General features: G+C 55.2%; 3 protein-coding genes across 3 annotated transcripts in view; 1 reads left to right on the top strand and 2 right to left on the bottom strand.

Annotated features, from left to right (window-relative positions):
* Positions 1-84: 84 nt before the first annotated feature.
* GUITHDRAFT_147430 (hypothetical protein) lies at positions 85-1549 on the bottom strand (the record flags this gene model as incomplete). The annotated part of the gene is made up of 4 exons (XM_005821103.1): positions 85-201; positions 465-596; positions 854-1087; positions 1241-1549. Coding segments are annotated over 4 exons (792 nt in total), but the record flags the coding sequence as incomplete, so codon positions are not given.
* Positions 1550-2163: 614 nt separating this feature from the next.
* On the top strand, positions 2164-6057 carry GUITHDRAFT_147429 (hypothetical protein; the record flags this gene model as incomplete). The annotated part of the gene is made up of 12 exons (XM_005821102.1): positions 2164-2387; positions 2409-2470; positions 2551-2612; positions 2670-2825; positions 2931-2987; positions 3032-3250; positions 3297-3356; positions 3408-4376; positions 4430-5755; positions 5800-5832; positions 5885-5950; positions 6001-6057. 12 exons carry the CDS (start codon positions 2164-2166, stop codon positions 6055-6057), a joined length of 3291 nt encoding a protein of 1096 aa, XP_005821159.1.
* Positions 6058-8232: 2175 nt separating this feature from the next.
* Positions 8233-9720, bottom strand: part of GUITHDRAFT_166291 (hypothetical protein) — a gene marked incomplete at its 5' end in the record, with an annotated part of 4300 nt that continues 2812 nt past the window's right edge. The window contains 6 exons of the mRNA XM_005821101.1: positions 8233-8712; positions 8763-8855; positions 8905-9072; positions 9336-9382; positions 9436-9513; positions 9570-9674. Coding sequence (XP_005821158.1) covers positions 8659-8712; positions 8763-8855; positions 8905-9072; positions 9336-9382; positions 9436-9513; positions 9570-9674 — 545 coding nt within the window. The 3' untranslated portion in view covers positions 8233-8658. The remainder of the gene's footprint in view (positions 8713-8762; positions 8856-8904; positions 9073-9335; positions 9383-9435; positions 9514-9569; positions 9675-9720) is intronic.

The raw sequence follows: 9720 nt of genomic DNA, 5'->3' as shown, positions 1-9720 counted from the left end.
GAGGAAGAGGAGGAAGAGGAGGAAGAGGAGGAAGAGGAGGAGGAGGAGGAGGTGGTGGTGGTGGTGGAGGAGGAGGAGGCTCACATCGAACATGAAGCCGAAGTCGCTGTTTCCCTGACTGGCTCTGCTGGACTTCAGGTGACGCGGAGGTTCGGCGATCCGCGAAACAACCGCGAGGTCCTTGTGCCACTCGGTCTCGGGCTGCACGTGAAGTTAGAGACAAGGAGAGCAGAGAAGAGGCTTAGAGGACAAGAAAGAGGAGGAGAGTGAGGAGGAGGAGGAGAAGGACGAGAGGAGGAGGAGAAGGACGAGAGGAGGAGGAGAAGGACGAGAGGAGAGAGGACGAGGACGAGGAAGAGGAAGAGGAAGAGGAAGAGGAAGAGGAAGAGGAGAGAGAAAGAGGAAAGGAAGATAATGAGGTGGAGGAACAAGAGGAGGAGGGGAAGAGGAATGTTGGGAGGCACCATATCGATGGACGCGAGGGAAACAACTCCATGGGACTCGATGATCTCTTCTAAAGTTCCCGGCAGGTTCGCTTGAATCTTCTCCGACCACTCCGCATCGAGTTTGCAGGTGCCGGCGATAGCAGCAGCGACCTGAAGGAGGCAGGTGAGAAAGAGGCTGCTGCCAGGTAGAGGAGAGGAGGGAGGAGAGGAACAAGGTGGGTGGGAGGGAGAAGGAGGGCCAATATCGGAGGAAGAGTAGTACGAGCGGGAGCGGGGAAGGAATCAAGGAGGAGGAAGAGGAGGGAGAGGAGGTGGGGTAGACAAGAGGAGGCAGAGGAGAAGGAGGAGAAGGGGGAGGGGGGGGGGCTGAGGGGCAAAGAGGACAGGTCGTCCTTTGATCGCCCCACCTGCTCGGCAACCGCATCCTTCTTGGTGAGCAGCGACCAGTCGTCTCCCTTGAGCAGCTCGTCGGTGCTCGAGATTGCCCTCTCGCAGGAGCTCACGATGCTCTGCATCCTTTCCTTCTGGGTCTCCAGCGCCCGGAGCTTCTCGCTCGCCAGCCCCTCCACCACCGCCAGAAGCTTCTCCTCCCTGTCCTTGAGTTGCTTCCTCAGGAACGAGAAGTGAGTCGCGATCTGATCCTGCTCGAGGAGAGTCGTGAGTATCCTCGCCTCCTCTCTCATCCTCTGCCTCTCCTCCTGCTCCCTCCACTTGCTTCACCCCCATGCCCCCTCCACTCCTCCTTTTCTCCCCCCTCGCTCCCTCCCCTTTCCCCTCGCTCCCTCCTACTTCACCTGCACAGCTTTCGCGTTCGCCTTGAGCCCGGGTATCACGACGTCTATGGCAGACGCCGCGTTGGAGAACCTCTGAGCATGCTGTTTGAGGGCGATCTCGTCCTCCTCGAACCTCCTCCGCACGCCTTCGACCACTCGCTCGTCAAGAGGAGTTTTCTCGCTTTCTCTCAGCAGCCTCTCCTTCTCATACAGCTTCCTCTCTGCCTCCTGAGCCCTCCTCCTCTCTGCCTCCAGCAATGCCGAGAGCTCCTCCGCCCTCCTCCTGCTCTCCTGCAGCTCGGCTGCGAGCACAGCTTCGGCGTCAACCATGGTTCCTTCTGATCAGGGGTGCATGCCTGCATGAACCAAGTGAGGGAGGAAGTGGGTAAGGTAAACCTGTCTCCTTCTCCTCTTCCCGCTCCTTCCAGTCGCTTGTTCATACATGATCCTATCCTGTCTAGTTCAATCTGCCCGCTCCATTCCCACTTAATCCCCTTGCCATTTCCTGACACAGACCAACCTCTCGATTATTTCTCCTGCCTCTATCTCAAATGTGCTACCTCCAAACCTCCTTCCTCCTCTTCCTCCTCGTACTCAGTCCTTATGTTCGTCCTCGTCCTCGTCCTCGTCCTCGTCCTCGTCCTCGTCCTCGTCCTCGTCCTCGTCCTCGTCCTCGTCCTCGTCCTCGTCCTCGTCCTCGTCCTCGTCCTCGTCCTCCTCGTCCTCGTCGTGGCCATGGCTGACGTGGGCTGATCTTTCACTAGGCAATTTTACTCATCATCTCCACCCAGGTGACTACCCCCTCCAATAGCTTGTGAGTACCCCCTCATATGCTCACCACCCTGTACCCCTTATTTTGATGTAGATAACACCCCTATCCTAATCCATCACTCCCCACCCATGTAAAAAGTATGGAAAATGGAGGTGGGGTGATCAGAGAGGGAATGGCGGGAAGACTTCGGAACCGTATGAATGGAGAGAGGAAGGGAAAGGGAAGGGAGGGGAAGGGAGGGGATGACAGGACAGGACATGGCAGGGCAGACAAGAATAGAAGGGACTGGTGGGATGGGGTTAAGGGCGGGGCTGAGCACGAACGAATAGCCAGGGAGGGCAAGCAAAACGGAGGAAGGAAGACGAATGGCAGGGAGAGGAAGAAGTTGCTTGACAGGTAACCTTATCTTGTCTGCAGGCTGAGGAAGGGCCGTAGCGTGGATGCCGTCGCGGGCAGAGGAGAGCGGCGGTTCTTTGAAGGTGTGAGGGCGGGGGAGGAGGATGGGAGGGGGTTAAGTAGAGCTTGCAGGACTCTTCATCAAATCGGATCATCTATGCAGCGAGGCTCCTGCTGTTCAGAGAGTTTAACCAAGACAAGAGCACCATCCTCTCTCATTCTCTGGTGCATCTTGTCCCATGTTGGCTGTCGGAGCCCTGCTGACTGTACCGTGCGGTGTAGGCGGCATGGCGATGGGTGTGTAAGTTCGAGAGGAGGGTGTGGAGGTTCAGGATCGCGGTTGTGACCCGGCGGGTTTTCCATCTTTCATCGAGATGTGTGCAAGGCTTGAAAAGGAACCGAGAGGACAGGAAGCAACTCTACTCGCTGAATGTCAAGGTGAGCCAATTTACTCGGAGAGAGGGAAAGGGAGAGAGGGAGGGGAGGGAGGCAGGGAGGCAGGGAGGGAGTGAGAGGGAGTGAGGGAGGATGACGAAAGAACAGGCGCTGCTGCATGCGGCTGATCGGTACAAGAGGACATGCCTGCTTGCCTGGCGAGAGGTGAGTGAGAGCTGTGAGCTCAAGTCTCCTGACTCCAAGTCAAGACGGCTGAGATCAAGGCTTCAACCCGCATGCTCGTCAAGGCCTTCCGAGCGATGAGATTGACAAGACCAGCGATCGAAGCGCTGCTCGGAAACATGCGCCATAGACGGGATCGAGCCAGGGCAGTCGCAAAGTCGGCCCTCCTGCTCGCCCGTTTGCACGATCAGTTTTATGTCGACACGTCCTTCTCCACATGGAAAGTGAAGTACTATCACTGCAAGGTAGAGTGACGGGAGCTTGTTCGACGTGTTCTCATTCTTTAAGCAGCTCATCAGGACGTTTGTGGAGTGGAGGAGAGTGAGGAGTAGGAAGATGATTCTGAAGAAGGTGATTGCATGTTGGCCTCGTACTGTGTGAGTTGACCTGCGAACTCGGCAGGGCTTCTCTTCCTTGATCCACAACATCGCTCTGTCGGAGCTAGAAGAGAAGCTGGCGAGCAATGTGGAGGACTTCGAGAGGAGGATGGAGCGAGCGATGGCCGCAAAGTCTTTCAGGGTGTGGAGGGAGGTCAACGCTGAGATGTCGACGTTAGAATCTGTGTGTCTGACAGCCATGAGGTCAAGGAGGGAGGAGCAGGTCTGGAGTTTGTTGTCTAAGAGGACGGAGATGAAGCAGAGGGAGTTCGAAGCGCGCGCTCGTGACGTGGCTGACCGCTCCGCCCGCTCGAAGCTCTTGAGACGAAACTTGAGTGTCTGGGCTCGTCATCAAAGGATGAGCGCCAGGCTCCGGGCCGGGTACCAGCAAGTAAGAGACCGAGAAACATGCGCTATCAAGAGCAGAACACTCATGACATGGATGAGAGTGAAGGTGGTCAAAGTGAAGAAACGGCGATCCCGCGATCTTGCAGACCAGCACAGGAGAGATCTGGTGTTGAAGACAGCGTGCTTCGAGTGGAGGATCTTGAAGCAGGAGAACAGGAACAAGGACGAGGCCAAGGACAGGGCCGATGTGTTCAGGGAGTACAAGACGTGTGTGCGGTCGTTGTCCTCTTGGAGGAGGATCCTCGAGAGTTCGAAGAGAAAGATTCTGATGCGACGGAGGGCAGCCATGCACCACTACCTCCGCGTGCTCAAGGGGCCGCTCGACCGTTGGGGAGGAAGGGGCGAGTTCTCCTTCTTGTCCATGAAGAAGATGAAGAGGATGAACTTGGAGTTCGCTGGCAACTGGCGTGAGACGAAGTTCAGGGCCAAGAAACAGCATTTACTCTCCTTGCTCCTTGGGGTTCTAGTGCACGAGCTGAGCATCGTGCGATACTACCAGCAAGTCTTGAAGGGCTGGAGGAGGCAGAGGGCGTTCGAGGCATGGATCATCTTCGTGGGTGAGGACGAGAGGCGGAAGAGAATCAAGGTAAGACCTTCAATTCTGTTGTCTAGCCTGCTCTTGACGCCCACCTCCTCCAGTTGATGGCACAGTCGCACAGTAGAACAAGGAGTAGCTGCAGGACCCTGGCGGCGATGAGAAGATACGCGACGGAGAGGAGGGAGCGGACAAGAGTGAAGAGCGAGAGGGTGAACGACCTCAGGCGTGCGATTCATGGGGGAGCAGCAGCTCGCGCTCTGCTGGCATGGCAGGACATCCATGCCCGGCTGGTGATGAGAAGGCTGGAGAGGACAAGGGCTAACTGCCACGTCACGAGCCGGAGGATCCGAAGGTCACTAATTGCCCTCAGCTCCCATGTGGAGTCGAGGAGGTGGGAGAGGCAGACGATCGTGGCTGTGCAGACGAGGATCAATCAGCGTCTGCTGCAAGTGGGATGGCAGGGATGGAGGGAGGAGCAGCAGCAGCGGGGGAGCGACTTGAGAAAGCATCAGACGATCAGGGACAACCACCGGAGATTGTCAGTGAAGCAGACGCTGTGTGCAATGAAGAGCTTCGTGATGTACAAGAAGGAGAAGCGGAGCAAGGAGCGAGCAGCCTTCGAGGACAGGAGGGTCCGCTTTCTCCGGGAGGGAGCAGCTCGTTGGATCAAGGCGGGGACGCAGGAGATTCGATACAAGCACGAGAAGGCGCTGTCGTCACACATGGAGCGGAGCAGCAGGGCTTACGCGCGAGCTGCGGGAATAGCCAAACACTGGCTTGCCCTCACCCTTTCTCGGAGGTTGCAGAGGATGAGTGGCATGCGAGGAGGACACATCCCTCCTCTCTCGACGCAGTGCTCTCCTCCTCCTCCTCCCTCGTCCTCCGACTTTTTGTGCTTGCCGCATCGACGACTTGGAGCAGCAGATCACCACAAGCAGGAACAGCGTGAGCGGAGCATGGCGGGGAGGGTGGAGATGATGGAGACGCTTCGGACTCATCGACCAGCTCCTCGTCGTCCCCTCCTAGTCTACTCTGATCTCGACACGGGGACGTACAAGGAGGAGAGCAGCTGGTATGGAAGCAAGCGTGCGGGTCACTCTGATGCAGCCGCTAGCTCAACTAGGAGTGAGGAGAAGCGTCACGACACCAAGGAATGCTCCCTGTTGCAGGACAGTCAAGTCAAGCAAGAGAGGAACTTGGCGCTGCATGAGCTGAAGCCTTGCGATCTGTTCGATGCTGCTGACAAGGGCCGGAAATCAAATGGAAAAGGGGAGGAGGAGGAGGAGGAGGAGGAGGAGGAGCAGATGAACTCCGAGGAGATGGACAAGATCGAGGCGACGCTGAAGGATTTCTACGGGCAGCGCATCAAGTACAAAGACAAGCTAAAGCAGCTGCAGGAGTTGCGTGAAACTGCACAGGTGCTGCATGTGAGAATGAGATGCTGTGCAGTGTAGAGCTGACCGAGCCGCAGGAGGGGGGGAATCGCAACAAAGAGAATGCAGAGGTAAAGTCCCTCCCGCCTTGCGCTTCCACAACCTCTGAGCACACGAGCGCAGGTGAAGAAAAGGATAGCAGGGCTGGAAGCATGGATATCAGAGTACGAGCGGGAGAAGGCAAGGAAGGTGAAGGAGGGGAGTGAGGGGCAGCAGGAGAGGAGGCTGAAACAGTGCAGGTTCCAATCATAACACAGCTGTATGCGAGGATAGAGAAGCTTCGTGGCACGTGCTGAAGTTGTCATAGTAAATGTGAAGGGTGAAGAATAAAGTGTGAGATGTGTAAACCAAACTTATGTTGAGAGCGTTGTGTGCGTGAGAGGCAGGAAGGCCTGAAGGAGATTGCTTGCAGAAATAAGGGATGAAGGGAAGGTGGGTGGGAGGGAGGGAGGAATGGATGGATGGATGGAGGGGGAAGAAAAATATGACACACAAAATGAAACAAGGAAAGGGAAGGAATGCCGAGAGCATATCTTGGAGGCAAGTCAGAGAGGGGTAGGGTTGAAAGAGAACAAGGAGAGAGAAGCAGCAGGTAGGCAGAGACACTTGTTGTCAAGAGGAAACTGACGGCCGGAGCAACCTCCCCTTTAGCAACAACTTCTGGCACCGCTGAAACACTGACAAGATACTGTTGGCCCTCAACATTTCGATTATAACCGCAGCATTAATCTACATCAAACTAACTCAACCATCGTAACCGACCTGCACCTCTCAGGCTCAGAGCCATGGGAAACCTTCGACACGAGCCGCCTAGAAGTCATCATGGGTGTCAGCGCCACCGTTGAGAGTGCTGTTCAACTTCTTCAGCCATCTTGAATGCTTCATGTAGTCGCTTGCCACCTTCGACCAGTTTCCGTGCATCAACTGCGACAGCATTCTTCCTATTCTCGGTGGTTTTCCACCTCTACCCCCCCTTATATTTGACTACCCCCTACAGAATTCCATAAGTTGTGACCCCACCCCTACTAGTTCGATTACAAAGTCATACTACCCCCATTTTCTGTATGGAATTTCTGTTTTCTACGCTGACAAGACTACCCTCTGACCCAACTCTTGAGTCACTACAGTGTGGGGTAGTGACCCCTACCCACTTCATTTCAAGGGCCAGAGTGTATTGCCTCTTCGTCAAGAGCATTGGAAGACCACCCCATCCCCCGTGTGGAAATATATGACGTTTTTAGTCATTTTTTTCAGTAAACACCAAGATTGCCGGAATCCCCGGCCGGGCCCGGCAGATTCAGAGCCGGGCAGCTGTCAAGAGTGTTGAGGTCACGGCAAGTGCCGTGACATGATGACCAAGGGGACGACGTTTGAACTTGAACCGTCTGCTTGCTGACCCGGGACTCCGATTGAAGCTTCTCAATCTCTCGGGATTGATTCAAATTATTGCGATATTAACTCGAAAAGTAGGAGTATAACTTGAAAAATATTCAGACGGCGAATTGAACTGAGTCACGTCCGGCACCCTTTCCGAAGTCCGAACTAAAGAAAATGCACATGACCCCAACCCACCCACCTCAATCCTCCAAAATAGAACAAAAGTACCCCCCATCAGTCACTGCCATTCCCCATCAAAGTACCGGTAGTTCGGGAGGATCCGCTCACGGCAAAGATACCACCCATTCAAAAAAAAGTACCCCCCACCCATCGTTTGAAGGTTCTAATGACCCCTGTTCGGCACTGACAAGCTCCCGTGACTTGCAATGCCTCACTTTCGGTTCTACCACCCCTACCTGCCATAAGGAAACCAAAAAACATCTCAAAACTCACCCCCACCCCAATTAAAGCTCTTTTCCTATTGAATAGTACGGGTACTGTAAACAGTTGCGAGACCACGGAAAACTACCCTACCCCCCCCCTTACAGCCTCATCGGCTGTCTCCGAAAACCACTAGTGTACTAGTACCCTTGTGCTCAATTCGTCATTCACGGCACCCCATGTCAAGACCTTCATACACCCCTCCTTGCCCACCTTGCCCCAAAAATCACTGGTACTCTCGTACTACTACCCTCTTTTTCCCATGATTTCACTGATAATTGACGGGTACTTTAATTTTTACACCCCTCCATCTATGACCACTACCCCCTTTCTGTGACTACCCACCGTGTCGAACGTACCACCCTCAGTATGACTACCCCCAGTGGTGACCGTGAATAGGCTGGGACCCCCAGGTAGTTCTTCTAAAAACCTCGGCTATAAAACTCTGCATCCGTGGTGGGCAATCAGAGGCAGCGAGAGGCGAGGAGAGAACGAGCGAGCGGGAGAGAGAAGAAGAGAGGAGAAGAGAGGAGAAGAGAGAACAACAGAGGACAGGAGAGAAGAAGGCGAAGCCAAGAGGAGGAAGAAGGATCTTCGTCGAGACCAGATAGAACGATGATGTTTGGAAGCAAGCAAGACGATGCTCCTTGCCCTTTCTGCGGGGCGTCGATCCAACAGCAGGACGCAAAGAAGCATTTCAAGTCCCTCAAGTGTCAGATGGGAGCCTTCGACAAGCTCAACAAGCCCCTCATCTCGTCTCAATCACAGAAGCGAATGAGTACTGAAAGCATCGTCGTACAAGATCGGAGAGGAAACGTACGACGGGCATCTGTCCTCTAGAAGCTCAATCGCGAAGCTTGTACCATACTCTGTTATCTTATCCTCCATGTTTTATTGTTCTCATTCTTTACCTGGTCATCATTTGACTTGCTGTTATCTACACGCTATCACTACGATGCGTTGTATCTAGAACCGAGCTAGCTAAACTTGTTTCTCTGTACATGAATTTGTTGAAAATAGTCGTTGAACCACAAGCTCCCGTCCCCTTCCTCTCTCAGATGTCACCACTCCACGTGTCCTCACGTTCCCACATAACGAGAGAAGACGCTGCTGGCTCTCTCCTTCCACTCGTCCTGCAGTCTCGTCAAGCTCGCAACCAAGGTTTTCCACTGCCAGCCTTCACCTCCCAGCGGGTGCAGTGGGAGGAAACGATCGACTCCCGCATGCTGTCAAGTTTCTCCTGATCCTCGGGGAACTCGGACAGAAGGCGGAACATCTTCATAGCTGCTCAGTCCCCCTCTTCTTCCCCATCGCAGCCTCTCCACCTGCTGGGCGAGCTGGCGGGAGTCGTCGAAGAGGTATCCGTGCTTGCCGTCGGCGACGAGCTCTTGTATGCACGCGTACCTGTGCTGCTGAGTGAGGACGGAGCTTGAAGGGCAGGAGGGAGACCTCTTGGCGAGGACTGGGAGGTCGCATCCGAACATGTCGACGACCTGCTGGGAGTTCAGCAAGAGGGCGCAAGAGGACAAGGAGGCGGGGAGGTAGTGGAGGAAGGAAGGGGGACGGGGAGGAGTGGGACGGGGCAGGGGGAGAAGAAGTGTAGCATGCAGAGGAATAAAAGGAAAGGGTAAGGCTGGAGGGGCACGGGATGGGGAAAGGTGGAGGGGAAGGTGGAAGGGAAAGTGGGTGGGCAGGTTTGGGCGGGAGGGGTGTAGCAGGGGGCGCAGGGTTAGAGGAAAGGAGGACAAGAGAGAACCTTCATGGGGAGGTCGAGTCCCGAAGATGAATAATGCAAGCACACACCTCCAGCGAGCAGTCAGCTATGAAGGGGGGGAGAGCGAGCTATGGGCTGCTACCTAGGTCTGCGCTGCCTAGCAGCTTCGGATAGTCCTCACACGCAAGCCAGGCTGTCTTGACGGAGACCCTGGCGAACCCTTGCCCTTCTCGTTCAGCACGAACCCAACAGGAAGAGGAGGATGGAGGAAGCAACCTGCGGAGCAGATCTCCTGCTCGAACTGCTCCTTGAGCGGACCCTTGCCGGTGATGACGACGAGAACCCTCGAGCTATCGTCGTCTCCCAGCGATGACGTGGAACCTGACAGTCATTGTCAACGGCAGAGGAAGGAGGAGGAGGAGGAGGG

This window comes from Guillardia theta, assembly GCF_000315625.1.
Source record: "Guillardia theta CCMP2712 unplaced genomic scaffold GUITHscaffold_153, whole genome shotgun sequence".
Lineage (NCBI taxonomy): Eukaryota > Cryptophyceae > Pyrenomonadales > Geminigeraceae > Guillardia > Guillardia theta.
This window is presented reverse-complemented; position numbering and strand designations above follow the sequence as displayed.